The sequence below is a fragment of the Protopterus annectens genome, chromosome 4.part1, assembly GCF_019279795.1.
Source record: "Protopterus annectens isolate FY-2018-M chromosome 4.part1, PAN1.0, whole genome shotgun sequence".
NCBI lineage: Eukaryota > Metazoa > Chordata > Ceratodontiformes > Protopteridae > Protopterus > Protopterus annectens.
This window is the reverse complement of record NC_056734.1, coordinates 916,998,447-917,019,077: the sequence shown is the minus strand read 5'-3', so window position 1 is coordinate 917,019,077 and position 20,631 is coordinate 916,998,447. Positions and strand designations below refer to the sequence as shown.

At 36.6% G+C, this 20,631-nt stretch overlaps 1 protein-coding gene across 1 annotated transcript in view; it reads right to left on the bottom strand.

Moving 5' to 3' along the window:
- LOC122801342 (fibrillin-2-like) overlaps positions 1-20,631 on the bottom strand; it is a 662,974-nt gene that overhangs the window by 232,847 nt on the left and 409,496 nt on the right. The window contains exons 48-51 of the mRNA XM_044070882.1: positions 17,076-17,180; positions 5,890-6,003; positions 4,980-5,081; positions 2,707-2,823 (exon numbers count right to left, since the gene is read on the bottom strand). Of these exons, the coding sequence (XP_043926817.1) occupies positions 2,707-2,823; positions 4,980-5,081; positions 5,890-6,003; positions 17,076-17,180 (438 nt within the window). The remainder of the gene's footprint in view (positions 1-2,706; positions 2,824-4,979; positions 5,082-5,889; positions 6,004-17,075; positions 17,181-20,631) is intronic.

Below are 20,631 nucleotides of genomic sequence, written 5' to 3'. Positions count from 1 at the left end.
GTTCCTCACTGATGACCTTAGCATCCACAAACATTAAATACCGACAGTCTCTGATTTCCTGATTTTTCCTTATGTCCTTCCCAAAAGTACAGCTGTGTGTTACTGTTATGTACAATGAGTCTTTATATTGATGCACCTTCTCACTGACTAGACAGCAGGTATTTTAGAAAGTGTGGCTTGACTTCCAGATAACCCTCTCAAAAATTTACAGACAGCACTTTAGTTGAAGTTATACCCATTTGTCATTCTGGCTATATGATACTTGCCTAGTTTATACTGTTTGGCAGTTGTAAATTATAGAGATAAAACAAATATAAATAACTGTGCTGTAACATTGTTTTTATTTTTATTTTTGTTTACCTCAGAGACCTTTAAATGCCATATTGTGAGAAGTAGCATAATTGTATACCTCTTCTGTATCATTCATGACTGTGATATGAGCATTTCATTTCATTCAAGCTATATATAACTTCAGACATTTTCCTCTGATCACACACAGCATCTTTAACTCTCATACCATTCAAGCTGCATCATAAGGCGCTATTTCTCCAGCAGAAGCTAACATGTACAATAGGATAAGCAGCTGTGACTTAAAGGGACTTACTGTTACATACAAATATAGTGCTTATGTTGCCCAAACATTGCTGCCACTCGAGATTCAGTAGGATTACTGTCTACTTTATAGGAGAACATATGTACATTTTACACAAAAAAATGCATAAAGGTAACATTTATGTACTTATAGGAATGCATACGACAGCTATTACTGCATCCATTACAATGGATCATGTTTCTGTTCTTTTACATTATCACACAAATATTTGTTATGAAGCAGTCTGGATTATATGACTGATCATGTTTATAATTTTGTTTAGTTCTGAATGGCATCATGTTTGCTCCTCTTGTTGAGGTCATTTGAGGTCATGATTTAAGCTATGATGTCTATATGCAGAGAAGAAATTATAGGAATATGTTTATTTACACACTAAACATATGTACTTTCAATTCATTTAATCTTTTGAAAACAATGGGCATACGTTTGTAAAAGTAAAACAATTATATGTAAATAACTGGACAATGTAATTTTTTTACAATGATATATGGAATTAGATATTTTAATGAGTGTGGCTCATCAAAAGGTGTCGACAGTATCATTACACCAAAGACTTTTTACAAAAATTTAAGCAATTTTGAGTAGGTATACCTCGATTTTCTCATAGAGAAGTAACTTCAGAGAAAACAGTACAGGTATTAAGGTGCAAGGGAATGTGTTCTTTCATCATTGTAGAGGTGGACTTAAAACCACACACATAAAAGGTATGTTAACTGTCCTTGGTGACTGAATAAATGTGTTTTTGATCTTTCTTTATAACAAAATAATACAGAATCAAGTTTCATTCAATAAGAAAACATGCATCCAATGAAATGGTAAAGAACACCATGGCTAAAAAAAACAGAAGAGTTGTACTGTCTTAACTAACCTTGCTGTGATTAATTTAAAGTTACTTATTTGGCAGTTTCAACAACTTATTTAATGAATCTACCATCTAACATCATAATTATAAAAATAATGTCTTTCACAGGAGCAGAACATTAGTCATACTCATTAAAAATGCATGAGAGGTAACATATACATCCTGCATTATGAACTTTATTTTCATGCATTCTAGATTAGGGGATGACTTATATTAACACAATCCAAGGTCTGCAAATAAAGAATTAGATTCAATATACTCGGCATTTTACAGACTGCCAAGAGACCTGTGTCTGGCATACAAGACATCCTCTGATCTAATACCTATGGATTCTGCACATCAGCAAGTTAAATGGAATCAGAAATACTTGATCTAGGGAATTTAAACCTCTTCTGCAACATCAACAAATTGGTTTGGAAGGACAGGTATAGCTTGTAGAGGATACTGTTACTCTGAAACAGACTCCCCAGCCACACAAAACAAACTTCATCCCTGTCCGTATTCAGCCATAACTTGGATCCATGGATGGGAAACAGAAAATCTACACCAGGACTGCCACTTGTACTAATAATGGACAAATGCAGCTCCTAAATGCTTTACCCTATGCATGGGTGCCGTCAAATTATCTATGGCTTCATCCTTGTTAATCTCTTTAGAGGTAGTATATAATTATCAGCCATGGGATGGAAAAGACCAGTCTCTAACCAAATGAAATAGGTTAATTTGAGACAATCAACAGAACATGCTGGCAGGACAGGTTCATTACCTAGAGACTGCCCATGCTCTGGAATAGACTTCCCATACATGTCAAGCAGAGCACCTCACTGGCCCACTTCAAGAGAAATCTTGATAAGTGGATAGGAAATAGAAAGTTCACCCCGGGGATCATTCCAGTGGCTCTACTTGATAGAGGCACTGGGAACTAATGTCGGACGGCACAATGTGAGGGCACTTCTGTGGGTTAGGCTTGTAAAGACTCCAGGGCCATTAGCTTTGTACACACCTATGAACAAGAAGGGAAACCACTTGGCTTTACATGGCCCACAAGGGAAGCTAGCTTTGTACTTACTTGTGAACCTAAAAAAGCAGATAATACCCAACCAATCAAAATATAATTAAAAAAGGTGTACGCATGTTTCTTGGACTACTAACTAGCAAGTGTAAAAATTAGCCATTATCATACTGTTAATATCTTTGAAGTAATGGCTTGGGAAAAATGTGACCTACTTACCTGTAAATCCTACTGCACAGGCGCAGGTGTAACTTCCAGGTGTGTTTATGCAAGTTGCATTAGATGAGCAGTTAGCATAAGCACATTCATTAATATCATTGCAGATGGTTCCATTTCCTGTGAAATAAACAAAATGCTGTCAAGTTCATGACTAAAATGAAGGTAGGCCTGTTGTATATAGAAAACTGACCACCTACACTATAATGTACTACAATAATAAAAGTAAGCCGTTTAAAAAAGTAAAAAATTGGCAGCACTCCAGATCAGGTTTTATTATGGAATAAAGAAGTCACAGCACAAAGTTGTACAGGAAATGATTTTGCATTATCTGTTATGTATGTTTTCATCTTAGGGGTTACAGTAACAAATCGTTAAAAAGTAACTAATCAAAATAAACAAACTTTGCAAACAGCTAAACCACAAAATCTGGAAAACAAAATAACTGCAACAGTGTTTGAGCACTTTCATTCCAGATTTATTTAAACAAAGAACTTAATTATAAATAAACACTAAAAAAGAAAAAAAAAATCACCATTTATTTATTTATTTATAAAGCTATGTTAAACCCAGAGCTGCTGGACATGCTACAACTAAAGAAATCCCAATCCCTCTAAAGTACATGCTCTAGGGACCTAAACCTTGTCACCACAATAAACAGGACATGCTGGAGGGATAGATTCCTGTCCCAGAGACTTCCCATACTCTGGAACAAGCTACCCATCTATGTCAAGCAAAGTTCCTCAGTAGCACTCTTCAAGAAAAATCTTGATGAGTGGATGGGAAACAGGAAATGCACCCCGGGGATCACTTCTGTGGCTCTGCTCGACAGGGGCACAGGAAATTAACTTTCTTATGTGGTGTTAAGTCAGGGAACCTTGTTGGCTAGGCTTACTTAAGCCCTTGGGCCGATAGCCTAGAACCTACTTATGAACCTATGAACCTATCAAGATCTCTCCTAAAATGATGTAACAATATATCTGACTACCCAATTTCCATACCTTAACACATTTAAAGCAATAGTAACTTAAACAATATTGTTAATACAATACAATACATTTCAGTATAATACATATATGCCTATTGTTAAAATTCAACACTGCTGCAGTTATTTTGTTTTCCAAATACTGTTGCAGTTATTTAGTTTTACAGATTTTGTAGTTTTGCATTTGCCAAGTTTGTTTGTTCTACATTTTCAGTATCTTTGCTTTGTGGTGTGTTAGTAATAAAAATAATATGAAAAAATGTAGTAAATCAATCTAAACTCATTGAGAAAGACAACAATTGAAAAGTATACATGAAAAAATAATAATGTCACATGACAAGAATGCAGAGTTGTACAAGAAGCATGACACATCACTGGGGGACACTACAGACCATAGTTTTACATCGCAGAAATAACAGTATTATCAGCACATATTTCTGTTAAAGAACAGAACCTTAACAAACAGTCAAATAGCAAGGACTGTCAGAGGATGGAGCAATATAATAATGCTAACTGGTAGATGCAGTCACCAAAGATTTCTACTTTGAAATGACAATTTTCTGAAAGTCTATGCCCCCCCCAAAAAAAAAAATGCCCCATATCCATAAAGATGAAAAAATCTTTTTTTCTTGTTTTATTTATTTATTTATTTATTTATTTTTGGGCGGGGGTGGGGTGTGCAATCTGCCTTGCATCACCCAATGTGGTGAGCAAGTTCATGGTCGCACAGACACAAAGAAGAATGAAATCTCCCTGAAAAGTGAAACATTGCAACATTACAAGGGCACAATTACAAATCACACTGGCAATAATTTCCAATGGGAAAAAGCATTTGTATTGCAAATATATTTTATACCGTTCCCTCATCAAGATAAATGTAGATGATTGTTCTGTGAAGAAATATTGTATCCAGTAATGTATTCAGTCTACTGCCAGTTACCAGTGCATTCATGATGAATAAACTGTTTTCAGTGTCCTTAGCAGGTTGCCATTTCCTGCATTGTAAATATTACTCTTGGTAGAAATGCTGGTGGATTATAATATTCACACTGACATTCGATAAACTGGGTAGAAACATGTGCACATCATGTTACCAACCTATAGATTTAATATGGAGTGAATAATTACAATGACATAACATTTAAGGGATGTTAGAGAATTGCCTAAAAAAGCTGACACTGAAAGCAAAGAATACTGTTTTGCAAAATCATACCATAAACCTCTTTCTACAAATGGAAAACAGAAAAAGGACTAAAGTTAAACATGCACACTGCTATACTGTTTAACTCACCTGTAAAACCTTGTTTGCACACACAGCTGGAAGATCCTGTTGTGTTATTTTTTGTACAAGTTGCATTCACTGAGCATGTATTTGTACATCCATCAGTTTGAGCTTAAAAAAACACATATATAAGGATGGCTTGATAAAAATTAAAAGCACATTTTTAAAAAAATAATTTCTAAAATGTTATATAAAAATATATCAGCAAACAGATTGTGATTGTTCACAAGCACCAGTGTGAGATAACTTTAGGTTCTGTGATTTAAAACACACAATTCCATCAAATATATACCATACCTTCCAACTCTGAAAAAGTGGCAAGTCATTTCCCAATAATATTAATTAATATTGAAGGGTATAAACAATAAAACTATCTGGCAGACTTTGATAATTCATTTCTAATTAAAGATGGAATTAACTGAAGGTTTTTTATACTGTATACTGAAATTACTATTTTATTTTTTTTTCATGTTGACAGGGACTCAGAAAAATATTGTTGTTAGCTTTTTTTGGTAAAAGTCCCTGTACCTGGTAATATGACAGTATTGCTTCATGTTTCAGAGACATAATATAGCTGTAGTGAGTAACATTGCATTAGCGTCTCATTATCATATCTCTGAATTCACTATTAGTGCAGTTACAACTAAATGAGTTTGTGTTCCTCTTACTAACTCATGCAATGCACTTGCAAAGGCAAGCGCAAACACAGAGGCACACAAACACAGAAACACACACACTTCTATGTATGACAGCACAGTTATCATTTGGAATGTTTCTACTTTTTTAAAGAAGAAATCCTATCTGAGCTCAGGTTAGCTCATTATATTTAATTATAGAGAATCAATGAAAATAAAACATGAAGCGTAGCTTGTCTATAAGAAAATCTAAAGCTTAGAACAGAAATGTATTAGTCAGTTACCTGTAACTGAAGGTGATGAGCAGTAAAAGCTTCCTTGTGTGTTAAAACAAACTGTACCGGTAGGACAAGGGGAAGCTAAACATTCATTTATATCAGTACAGACGGTTCCATTTCCTGCAGAAAAGAAATGGGAAAATGTAAATAACCAAATAAAGAATATAGCCTAAACAGATGAAAACACACACCACACACATGCACGTGTGCACACATGCTCATGCCCAAATACTTATATACACTAATTTATATATTGTACAATACACTCTGCTTGATCCCTAGAATGTGTATATACAGTTTTTATTTAAGTAACTTGTCTGAACTTCTCCATTACTGCTTACATGTATGTTATTTTTGTGCTGACAAAGTTTTGCTCAGCCTGAAATGAATCAGTATTGATCAGTGCACTACTCCAATAAACACATGTACATATGTATCTGTATGGATGTAGTTCAGAATATTGATGATTCTAATGTTGAACTTCGAACAGTTGAGATCATATAATCAACATTTTGAAAAGTGTTAAACAAGCGTACATCAAAAAGTCCTCTGAACCCCTACATCCCCTGCTAATTTATATGTATATATATATATATATATATATATATATGTATATATATATATATATATATATATATATATATATGTATATGGGAACCCTTCATTTGTTCAAACTTTCAAATGTTCAAAACTCATATGACCGACACCATATGAGTGAACGTTTGAAAGGCTGACAAATGATAGCGGAGATCCCGCTATAGTGCGGGACTTGGAGATTCCCCTTTCCTGCACTGTAATGCAATCTCAGAGTGAGAATAATTAAGTAGCAGGGGGTGTAGGGGGTGCAGGGGTGCTTACCCCCTGCATAACACAGTTTTACTGTGTTTACAGGTAGGTAAATGTTGCCATTTTAGGATGTCTGTCTTTCGCAATGTCGATCATATGGTGTCGGCCATATGAAAGTCAGCATTCTGAACGGCCAACATTCTGAAGTTGACTCATCTATATATATATATATATATATATATATATATATATATATATATATATATATATATATATATATATAGGGTCTATATTAGATACTCGAACATTTAAAAGTTCGAATCACTAAAGAACGAACTTTAGTGATGAAACTTTTAAAAGATCAAATATATATATAAAAATTAAAAAAAAAGAACAAAAGAAAAAACTGAAAAACTAAAGGGTGTAAGTAGGGGGCAAGCCCCTTTACACCCCCCACACCCCCTGCTACTTAAATCTACCAACTCTAAGATCGCGTTACACTGTAGGAAATGGGAAATTCTCTGTTTCTGCACTGTAGCACACTGAAGTGCGATCTTGGATTTGGCATATTTAAGTAGTGGAGAGTGTGGTGGGCACAGCCCCCCATGTTAGGGGTGCAGGGGGGTTGCCCCCCTGCTTAAACCCTTTACTTTTTTTTTTTTTTAAATATTGTTGTTATAGATATTCAAACTTTTAAAAGTTCGATCACTAAAGTTTGTTCTTTAGTGATTCAAACTTTTAAACATTGAATATCTAATATAGACCATATATATATATATATATATATATATATATATATATATATATAAAAAACACTAACATCAACACTACTTCCACCACAACCTTTCCTTGTTTTATGCGAATCAAGAAATGAAGCTTAAAACTCAAAGACTTTAATGAAATAAAAAATGTATATATAGTAAAAAATGGATAAGCTATTTTGGGTTCTTACAACCCTTCTTCAGATCAATTTGTTAAAACCACGCTAAAATATTTAAATTGATATAATCCAATCAGCAAATGTCTTCACCCTTTGTATAACCAATTAAAATTCAGAATTTCTACACCGCTTTTAACATGCATAACTGGCTACCTATTGGTTGTATCTCTATCCAATCAATTCTATTTTTTCTTTCTTTATGTTCACATTAAAATCATTGTTCATCAGTTTTATACCCAACAAAAATAACAAGTCTCCCCAAAATATTTGTTAAGTATTTTCAGAGTCTTGCATCTTATTTACCTTATTTGACATTTAAATGTTTTCAATATGCTCATCTCTAACATGTATGTTCATATTTTCATCCCCCTCCTTAATCTCTAAGGCATTCTCATGCTTACAAATTATAAAACTTCGTATTTCTTTCACAGCAGTTTCTATCACTTGCATTTAATCTTTTTAATTCTGTCCAATGTTTTCATCTCTGTTCATATGAAATCATGATTATTATTTTTATTATGGTATTTTCTTAGTGTCCATAATTCACCTTTGTCATAATATAAAATCCAATTAGAAATGAGTATCAGGTCTTCATTCCATTGGTATTTGTGGGGTATGTTACTTACTTATTGTATGCAACCAAGGCTTTCCTGTATAGGTCAAAGTATACTGAATGCCATCAAATCAAATTTATACATTCCTTGTACAGAAATAACCACTGCCGCCTTTTAATAGTAATGTGTGTTAAACTATATAACAAAGCATATTTAAGAGACCACGGTGTTCCATCTTATCTTTCCTCTTCAAAAATAGAAAGCATCAATAAATTTCCAATACCATATCATGTCCAGGTTTCTCATCGTTTCCATCTCACATTCACCTTTATGATGGTGGTCTTCTAATTCACCAGTGTCACAATATAAGAATGAATTATAAGTTAATATCAGGCCAGATGGCTTAGTGGTTAAGGTCTTTGGCTCCCATGCACAAGGTACAAGGTTCAGTCCTGACCTCCGAACAATGCCTGTTTGGAGTTTGCATATTCTCCCTGTGTTTCCGTGGAGTTTCTCCCATGTCCAAAAAACATGCTGAGTGTTTCCATCTCAAACTCACCAATGAATGGAGCCATGGGCAGCACAGGCTCTATATGGTGCCCTATAGGGGGAAGAGTTGTACAGACAAACCACTTTGGGCATCTACTGTGGTGCACAATATCCTCAAGATAGGAGAACACACATCACAGACTGTGGCAGGGGTAGCCACTCAACAGTGTAAAATATGGCTCTAGGTGATTCAGTCATGTTGACTAATATCACCAAAAATCAGCATGGGTAGTTACCAGTACTAAGTGGGTTGATGACCTGGTCTACTCTGACCCACGCCAGGGACACATGCTAATGGTGGGAGGGGTATATGTGCCTCTATTGGCCAGTGTGTACCCACCATAAAGCCCAGCAGCCCTGGGTCAATAAGCTACTGGCTGGCCGGTGTCTAGTTGCCCAGCCTGGGTTACCTGGGATACCTGGCATAGCTCTGTTGAGCGAAACCTGGACGTAAAACCAACCAACCTGCCAAACATGAACTGAGAATTTCTACACTTAATGTAGGTTCACTGACAGGATGCACCTTGGAAATGGATGACATGATGATACGGAGGAGGCTGGACATCCTATGTATCCAGGAGACAAAATGGAAGGGCAGTGCAGCAAAGCCACTTGGCTTGGGATCTAGAGTCTACTACTCAGGTGGATGGCAGGCTAGAAATGGTGTACGAATTGTGGTGAGAGAGAGGCTTCAGAAGGCAGTAAGGGATATCATCAGAATTAATGACAGACTCATGACAGTCAGACTCCAGTGCAATGATAGGGCAGTATTCATAATCTCAGCCTATGCCCCACAGCAGGGTTGTGATAGTGAGGAAAATAGTGCATTCAGACAACCATTGCAGGACCTACTAGATAAAGCAGGACAACATGAATTGGTGTTGATAATGGGTTACTTGAATGCATATATCGGGACAGACAAAAATGAATATGAGGACTGCCTGGGTCCACATGGGTGGCGCAACAGGAATAGAGAAGGAAAAGCCATTCTAGACTTCTGTCTGGCAAATGGCTTGATAGTAGCCAACACATGGTTCAGAAAGCAAGACAGTCACATAAACCACTAGATGCCACATCAGCTGCAAGCAGTGGTCAGAAAAGCCTCTAAGATCAACAGAGACCAGGCTGAAGACCTGGAAGTTGAATGGAGAGAAAGTACAACAGTTCAAGGAACTACTCAGGGCTCTAGCACCCTAAGAAAAGGAGGAAATAGGTGGAGTTGTAGAGGAATGGCATCACCTAAAAACAGCATGTGTTAGGACTACAGAAAAGATAAGTGGCTGAGCCAGGTATGGAAATAAGGCACATAAGGAAAGCTGGTGGTGGAATGCAGAAGTCCAGGAAGCCGTCAAAAGACAAAAAGGAGTGCAGGAAGAAGTGGGAGATAGAAAAGACTGACCAGGCTAGGAAAGACTACTGGTTGGCTAACAAAGAAGTTAAGAAAGAAGTTGCAATAGCAAAGAATAGGGCATCAGAGGCACTGTAGCAACTTCTGGAAAGTGACTCAGTAGGTGGTACAAAGAAACTATATCAGATTGCAAGGCAAAGACAGAAAGCTAAAGAAGATAGACAGACGCCCTTGATAAGGAATGCCAGCAACATCGTGCTCACCAGCCCAGAGGACATCAAAGGCAGATAGAAGAAGTGTTTCCAGCAGCTTCTGAATGAAGAAAACACCACAGAATCTGTATTGCCCCAGAAACAACCTACAATGAGAGAAGAAGAGGAGCCCACCCTAGAAGAAGTAAGAATAGCACTAAGGAAAATGAAGTCAGGGAAAGCAGCAGGCTCAGATGAGGTCACAGCAGATATCATAAAGATGCTAGGTGAGACAGGGGAGAAATGGCCGTTGAGGTACTAACAGCAGTGTGGAGAGAAAGGCATATCTCAGATGACTGGAGAATAAGCATACTCGTGCCAGTGTACAAGAACAAAGGGGACTTCCACAATTGTGGGCAGCACAGAGGCATCAAACTCCTACCACATTGCATGGAAGTTCTGGAGAAGGTGACTGATAAATGGATACACAGAGTAGTAGAATGTAAGATGGGAGACAATCACTTTGTATTGATATCAGGATGCAACACAATTGACCTGATATTTGCAGTGAGACAGATAGTTGAGAAGAAGCTAGAGATGAGGAGAGTCCAACTGGGCATTCCTAGACTTGGAGAAAGCATATGACAAGGTCCCAAGAAAGCTGATCTGGGCAGTACTGCTGTAGTTTGAAGCCCCAGAAACATTGGTAGAATTAGTGCAGGCTATGTACAAGGACCCAATGACTGAATATGAACAGTGTTTGGCCTCACAGAGGGGTTCCCAGTGGGTGTGGGTGTGGGTGTACATCAGGATTCAGCTCTTAGCCCACTGCTGTTTATACTGGTGATGGACTACATTAGCAAACAGGTTTGAGGAGACAGATCAACAAAGCTGCTGTATGCAGTCGATGTGGCAGTGCAGGCAGACTCTGAGCTAGAACTTCAGCAAAGGATAAGAGAATGGAATGCAAATCTAAAGGCACATGGGATGAAACTAAGCACAGATAAGATGGCAGTAATGGCAGCAAATTGGGGAAATCAGAAGAAGCTGAGAATCTTGATAGAAGGGAAGATAGTGGAACAGGTAAACAGCTCCAAGTATCTGAGAGGGGTGGTTGAGGAGAAGGGAAGTCTGAATGAAGAGGTCAAAGCTAGAATCAGAGGGGCTGCAGCAAACTGGCATAGAGTATCAGGTGTAGTCTATGACAGAAGAATGCCAAAGAAGCTGAGAAGTAAGTTGTACAAGACAGTGGTGCGACCAGTACTACTGTATGGTACAGAAATCTGGGCAGGAGAGATGAAGAAGCTAGAGGTGATGGAAATGAAGTGCCTGAGAAGGGTGGTAGGATACACAGTGTAGGACAGATGAAGAAATGAGGACATAAGAGTAGAAGCCAAAGTAGCTTCAATTGCAGAAAAGATAAAAAAGAGAACAGATTATGGTGGTTTGGGCACATGAGAAAAAAAGCAGAAGACAATCTGGTGAGGAAGATTTGAGACAGACAGGAAGAAGGTAAGATGCAGCGAGGATATTCAGCAAAGAGGTGGGTGGATTGTGTGAAAGATCTGCAACACTCAGGCATGAGTTTTGAAGAAGGCAGGAGTGTGGTACTGAATCGAGAGAGTTGGCGACAGTTAACATGATAACCCACCCCATGTAGAGAAATGGAAAAAGGGGGCTGATGATGATGATGATGATCAGGTCCAGGATACCTCACCCATGTAGAAAATTGGGAAAAAGGAGACTGATGATAATGATCAGGTCCTCACTTCACTGGTCATTGTAGGATATACTACTTATTTACTGGATGTAACCAAGACCTTTCTGTATTTATCAAGTATGATAGATGCCGCCCAACCAAATTCTTCTTATTTCTTATGCAAGAACATAACACCATGGCATTACAATAATAATATATGTCAAGCTATAAAGTGAAAACACATTTTTCTGCTATTTAAAAATCACTGTGTTACATCTTATCATTCCCTTTACCAGAATGAAGGGCATTGGCAATCACCCGATTCCATATCATATTAAAGTTACTCCTCGTTTCCATCCTATACTCATCATAACAATTTATTTTAATTTTCATTCCTGGATTTTTTTTGGAGGAGAAATTGCTTCAGCATCAGTAGCACATGGGAAAAAAGATGACCGACATAACACCAAAGTCATTGCCAGGCTGATTTCTAATTCTGAGCTGGCTAGATTCACATCTTTTGGGAGATTTCTCACTTCTTCGAATTGGTGCAAAAATGGAGTTGGTATATAATAACTGAGGGGTCAAGGGGTGCTTGCCCACTACAAAAAATCAATTAAAGAGGAATTTGCATAAATTTGGCGTTTCATCGTAGAACTCCACACACGTTCACACACACACACACACACACACACACACACACACACACACACACACACACACACACACACACACTCACAGACACACACACACATGCACACACAAACACACACAGAGAAAGAGCATCAGAGTCTTAGGTAAAATGAAATACAAAAATACATACTAGCTGTTCCAGAACCACAGATATGGTAAGATGGTGACACATGGTAGTATACACACCAATAAAATAATAACAAACTTTTATATATTATAATGTATTGACTTAACTAGTGCTGCAATATGTGAAAAATTGGTATTTTTGTGGAATTTAATAAACTTTTTTTGTTGCTTCTGATAGCATAGGGTTTGCTTTTGGATTTTAAAAATTGCAGGTGTGCAGGGGCTATAACTGGTAGCATGAAAAGAGGTAGAGACATTGCTGCTTACAAAACATATTCATAGAATGCAGTTTTGATGAATTTTTGTTGACTAGTGCTGATTTTAGCGATTATGACTTCTGTGAGTTTGCTTCTTAGCCATTTCTCTTTCACAGACATGGTCTGGCACATGTGGCAGACTTTACTTCTCACAAGCTATTCGATTTTTTTTTTTCAATAGCATGGCACAAGAAATCTTGCTTTCTGTTTTATTTTTTTTTCAATCTTTGTGAAAAGGTTTTATCTTTTACTTTTTTATTCATCCATTACCCCATTCTTGATGGGGATCGGATGGTCTCTTCTTAGCAAAAGCAGCAAATGTTTTATAGCATAATTCAGTTTTATATACTACTTCTCACTAGCCTAGAAATTACATATAAAACATTCAAAAAATGAGATGATCTCACGTTTAGTGTTAACTATCTTGCTTAAATCTGACTGCTGTTTCCCATAATAATAAATCTAAATGTAGTACCGTAGTTTCCAAAGACTACCTGTACTTCAGAAACTCATACTTTACTTCTAGCTCACAGATGCTAATCTTCAACTTCTTTTGTGTCTGCTATATTTTCTTCACTATCTGATGTTGTCTAAAAGATAGTTGCTTTATGTCTTTGTAATAGTACATCTGTATGACTTGCTTGTCTACTTGAGTGGAGTTGCCTGTTTTTGTAACCTCTAGATATAAAGATAATTTGCCCAGTGTTACAGTAATTCTGCTTTAAGTCACTCAGATAAGTCTTTATAAAGCTGCTTATTTTTCACTCCTTTTCTCAGTAGGTAATATGTTCTGATCAGTCAGATATGTATTTCACCTGATTATAGATTTTATCAGCAAATGTTTTGGAATGACAGCAAATAAACAGCCTGGGTTGCAACCAATGATGATGGTTTTATTTGCCAACTTGATTGTAAAAGTTTAATTGCTGAAAGTTTTATGATTCATGCACTTAGGATTTATGTAAGAAATGATTATTTTATGCTGTATATTTATTTTAAGGTCTGAATGTAAGAAAACATGCTGTACCACTTACAGAATTCAGAAATTGTATTTGATTTACACAACACTGTTATCTACATACCTACTTTTAATTTATCTATTTATTGTGCTTCATTACTGTGATTGTCTGAGTGGGCTATACAAGATCACTTTTCACTGGAGGCCAAGGGAGAAAAGCTCCATAGCAATCAAAAAACATTAATAAGTACATCAGAGGAGAGCTATCTTGATACATAGGTAAAAGTTGTGTCAAGTAAAATATTTTATTACAACATACAGACATGAGTTGAAATACTACCATACAAATCAGTCAGTAAATGTCAAAAGCAGTTTTTGGAATCTGAGTGAAGTAGTAATGCTTTGATCATTCAGAAGGAAGATGGCGGTAGAGGCATTTATGGAGGAAGTAAATTTGAAAGTTAGATGAGGAGTAGACTATGTACTTATAGTAGACTAGTCACAAGTGATGGTAAGAAGGAGAGATGACTACATAAGCAGACATTATAGCAAGGATAGTAGTTAGCCTTCCATTTGGGACTCAGAATTAAATATATTCTAGCATCTAGAAAAGAAGTGAGGATTCTCTTAAAGCTAAGCTTATTGTCTATGTCCTCATGTGAGCTGAATATGGCATTCCATATCTTGGAGAGATATAATTGGAATAGAAAGTATCCTTACGATGAGTTCTGGGATTCAGACTTTTGTATTTATAACTTTAGAGTGGAGAGGTCTGCTAAGGTTATACCACTGCAGGAGGCTAAGCAGGGTGGGGCACTCATCTGGGTGTTGAAGTATGGAAAGTGCATTTTTTAGCTGAAGGAGTGTAAGCCAGTTTGGAAATTCCATTCAGGTATTTGGTAGAGAGTGCAAAGCAGGACAGGGCATTAAACTGATGCAGAGCATTGCAGAAAGAGACAGCACTGCATCACTGAAGTTTATACTGATGAGAATTTGTTGGTCTGTTACATGTTTCAGAGGTAAAGGTGGTGGTGGGGACCACTTGTAGAATTAGGCAGAGTGTCTACCTGAGTGATTTAATTTGGTGTGGTAGTTAAGTATTCAAGAGTGGTTGGTATTGTAATGCCTCATCTGAGTGGTAATGAGTTGAGACAAATTATAAAGAATGAGGACAATAGCTGACAAAGGTTTGTAACACAGCCCAATTTATACTAATATCACAAAGTATGAGAGTTTCTAGTTTAACCAGGATATAATGTCGTCAAGAGTAGTGGGTTATTATTTGGGGGGGAATATAAATTTACAGTAGATATGGGTTTGATTGGGTTAGTTGAAGTTGGGTGACTAGCATTTCTGCATTGATAAATATAGGGATAATATTAGGGTATAGGTGAAACTGAAGATCATGTTAAACATTATTGCTCCACCACCTGATCTTCTGTTTCCTCAGTATAATCTAAACATACAACAACCATTCTTCGTTGGATGTGCTTGATATGAGCATGTTTCTGTGACAATGAAAATATTTGGATATTTAAGTTAAATAATTTTAATGAATTGTTATCAGTTAGTTTTAGTTGCATGCAGTACAATGTTATGGATGGGTAGAAGTTATAGCATTTGAGCCTGGGTTAGTGAAAACATCGCCACAGTGTCCTAGTGTATTATGTATGGCTAGAGCAGAACACTAAAGTAAGCACAAGTTGTTTGGGAATTTAGATATATATTCAGTTTCTTTTAGTGTTTAGTGGTAGCTATTTTGGTTTTAAGTAGTGGGTAGATAGAGTATGAAGGAGTTTAGGAGTGATGATCAAAAGGTCCGTGGGGCATGAATATTTAGGGGAGTGTAGGTTGGTGCATGTGTAAAGGATGGAATGGTGAGTTGAGTGGTAGGTTGTGAAATGACAAGGTAATGCTAAGAATGATGAGAGAATGAAAGCTAGTGGCATAGTTATGTGTGAGAATGTATAGGTGAAAGTATGATGTAAATGCTGGAAATATTCTAGTGTGAAGTTCATGGGAGTCATTTAGAAAAATGAAATCTTATAGAGGTGCATGATGGGGGAAGTCAAGATATTTGAGTATGACTAGTAATGTGAGGGAACAGAAATGATTAGTAAGTGTCATAATTACTTATTGATTAATAGTGTCATTCATCTTCAAACCCTATCACCTTTAGCAGACACACTGAAACTCTTCAATGCCTGTGGATTCCACTGTACAAAACCATTTTCAGGAAAGAAAGACACAGTATAATACATGCAGGATCACATAGCACAGCAAAAACTGCCTGCTGTAATAAAAATTCATTGCATTTTATTCCTTAGGTGTTCTGGGGTTATGCATACTCATATGCAAGGACTATTACAAAGACATGCATCTGGAGCCTTTCTCCCCGGGCCTCCACTGAAAATTGGCTTTGTTCCAAGTCGGACTTTCCTGGTTAACAAATGTTAAATAAGTAAATAAATAAAAATAAATAAATATTAGGATGTCTGACCACAATGCATTCTTCCTTTGCATTATAAGACTTTGATGTTATTTTTGTATTTTTGTTTTTCACCACTCGATATAAAGCAGTTGTTTTCTACTATCATGGCACACTGCGACCCATTGCTTATGTACATAGTTTTAAATCTTCTGGAAAACATAAATTATCTTTTTTCCATAAAAGATCTCAGTCTTTGTCAATCAAAAAACTGAATAGAATTTGCCATGCCTATACTATTACTAATGAACTGTTCTAATATCAAACAGAATAGATGAATGAATGAATGCATGTATAAGAGTTTCATTTTCGTTTGAAGTTTCCCAGCTCTGAGAAAAGATAGTATTTCTATAAAAAGCAGGTAAGTTCTAAAAATGTGCTCTAACTGTTATGAATTTAAATGCAAACAAAAGCTACACTAGAAACCTGCTTTGTACCTCTTACTTATTTGATGATGAATACATTTTCTCAACAGTATAGTATTATCTGTACAAATCCTTAAGAAAAATGTCATATTCAAGACCAGCTCCAATTCCTAAAACTAAGTGAATGAAGATAAACTGCCTCTACTATACTCTGCCTACTTTTGTCTTTTTCTGTTACCTGCAAATCCTGGATTGCATGAGCAGTTGTAATTTCCTCGAAGATCAGATGCAGTACAAGTTGCATTTGGAGAGCAGGGAGATTTCAGACATCCGTTGTATGATGCTGCAAGAAATAGGTATTATGTAAAAGCAGCTAACAAAAGAAAAAAACAAACTCCAAATGATTTCAAGTCTAAAGTTCTTATCATAAAACCCAAATGCTCATTATATATTCTAACTGTTACCACATGGAACAAGAAAGATTTCATATATGTATGTAAACATTAAATGCACACTACTTGCCAGACTGAAATATTTTGGTGGGTGTGAGTATTCATGGGATAAGGAACAGATTTTCTGTTCTGAATATTTGGTGTTGAGTATGTTCTGTGTTATTTTGTATTCTTTACAGGTATGTTTATGGAAAGAACTTTTGTAATGTGATGTGTAGGGTTAGGGTTAAAGGCAGGGAAAGGGTTAGGGTCAACCCTAGCCTGTACCTAAAATTAACATTAACAGTGACCCTATCCAAAACCCTAAAAATCATACTACTAAAAACCCTGTCTTTAATACTACCATCACCAATACTTGATCTCAGTTTTGCAACTGGAATTTAATGACATATGCCTTTTTAGTGAGACAGAGAGAAGTATTCATTATATTGTGACCGACTCCTAGCAATGTTTTAGTGATTTGTGAGTCTCTCTTTTTCCATCCATTTGTGATTCAATCTTTGGGTTTTTGAGCATTCATGGTAGAATCATATGTCTATTGCAAACAAACACACATGCATACACACGCACATACACACACACACACACACACACACACACACACACACACACACACACACACACACACACATATATATATATATATAGAGAGAGATTGTTCTGCCTTCAAATCCTGTATTACCATTAGTTTCAACTACACAAGATTGAGACCAGAAAGCTGAAAATTAATTTTACTGAAATTGTGTAAGGTCAAGTTTCAAAATACCGATCTGAACGTAATAGTTAAATGATTAATACTGAAACAGGCCGGTGTCACTTTAAGTCTTTCTACTCATAAAATATAGTGAATGTTCCTGGAATCATTGGAGTAATATGGGAAACATCGACATCTCACAAATAAAAAGGAGCATTTATATTTGAAGAATATGTTCATCATATGTAACGCACCATTAAACAGAAGAAATATTGGTGCTCTAAGTAGTAATATTCAGGCAAATGTCAGGCAAATATCAGGGTAGAGCCATAACTGCATTTTTTAAAACATGCATTGGTAGTTTACCTTTTATTATTTTTAGTCCACCTATGACATTGACATCTGTATGAATTTTTTTTTGAATATATAATATAATACAATTATATGGACATAGCATTGCCTGTGGTTTGTTGTTTGGCTAAATTCGGCAAGGGCTATTATGGTCCATATTTAAATGATCTGGACTACTACTGAGTGCAGCAGAACCAGCACTGCATTAAAGCTTAATTGAATCATTATTTATGATTTCAAGAACCAAATATTGGATTTAAGATCTCAGGTTGATTCTTAACATGGTCTTTTCCCTATAGTATTGTATATAGATTCATAGATTCATACTAGGTTAGCTGCCCTTTTGGGCCATTTGAAGCCAAGCCAGTTACCCTATGTGAGAATCAAACCCTTGGGCCATTTGAAGCCTAGCCAGTTACCCCATGTGAGAATCAAACCCTGCACCTTGTCTCTTTAAGGTAAGCACCTTAACCATTATGTCATCCTCCCACCCAATATTGTATAATCAACATATCTGACTGTGTACCCGATTAATATGCATTTAAGTAAGATATTAATGGGTTTATCTGCTGACAGGGAGGATTTGGGGGTATTTGGATTAGGAGATACAAACAATGTGAATATCAATAACATAACTAGGAGCCCAGAGTATACTTGTGAGGCCCTTTTTCAGAAATTAAACAAGAGTATGAAATCGTTAAGATCAAATGTGTGGCATTCCAGACACTTTAGAGCTTATTTAGCCAAGGGGATTTCCCCAAGAGGCTTAAGGGTCAGGACACAACCCTTAGTCACTGAGATTGATACCAAATTGGCCAAACAGTGGGCCACTATACAACAACAAATGGCAATGGGGTTTGTTAAGGCATTGGCTAGCTATCATGATAGGGTGATAGACAAAGATATTATAGACATCACGAAATTATGTGAAGAGACAAAAACTTTTGAGGGCCAGCCCTTTTACACGACATGACTAAATAAACTGAGTACAGACCTTTTAAGTTTAGAACAACAGTTATGGGAGAGAAAGGTCTGCAAATTCCAGTAGGACCAGGCAGACTATGAGAGGGGGAACCCATTTAGTTATAATAGACATGTCAGGGTTGATGAAGGTAATAATAAAACAACAAAACGTAAGCGCCCCAGACCCATACTATAAAAATGAAAGTCCAGTGCTGACACATCAGGTGAAGATTCATCTTCAGCCACTGACCTGGACATGCAGCAAACCTCTGACTCACCCACTCCCAAAAGAAGTAACACTTCAGTCCCTTTAGGCCCTACAAAAGAGCAGGATGCAAACATACCAAAAATAAACGACATGGAGGGGTTACTGAAACTTCTAACCAAGAAATTAATGTACACAACAATACCAATGTACTAAACATTTCTAATGTCAATCTTTTGGAAACACAAATGAACATATTGAACAAAGGTCTTAATTTCATTCCAGGTTTTTCTGTTTCTGAGGATATATTAGCTCAAGATGTTATGGCATTTTGTATACTATTAAACCTGAGGCTGTACTTTTGGGATAATGATACTTCCAACTCTGTTAAAGCTTTCATGTATCATAAAAACAAATTTGTACCATCAATGCATCACAATGTTCAGTTATTTCAAACAAGTGTACTCAAAGATCTATATTTCCACTCTAGGCAATATGTTTGTAAGGCAAATAATCTCTCAAAAATCAAAAAGGATGCGCTACAAGAACTGGTAAACAATAAGGATTTGGTTATTCTTTCTGCCGACAAGGGTGGGGCGGTGGTGGTTATGAATTGGAGTCAGTCTGATGCAGAAGCACATAAACAACTGAATGATCGGAGATATTATGTTAAGATGTCTTTGGATCCCACATTTAGGTTTAAAGAGCAGATTGATGATTTTCTAGCTATAGCCAGGGAGGAAGGCATTATTGCAGATACTACTTAATACCATCTCACAGTGTCGGATCCCAAGAGCCAGTACATATATTTTCTGCCTAAAATTCACAAAGATCTTTTTAATTCACCAGGCAGACCGATTGTATCGGGCAATGGTTCTATTACTGAGCCACTTTCACAATTTCTCACTAAGCATCTACAACCATTGTTGACATGGGTCAGATCAAGGATTAAGGATACCCCCGAATTTTTGGAGATAATTTCTGACATGCAATTGGAGCATGGATGGCTCATGTGTACACTTGATGTAAGTGTGCTCTATACCAACATTTCCCATGGCGCAGGCCTTGATGCAATTGAATATTGGCTATACAGGTCTAATTTATATCAACCTGGGTTCAATACATTTTT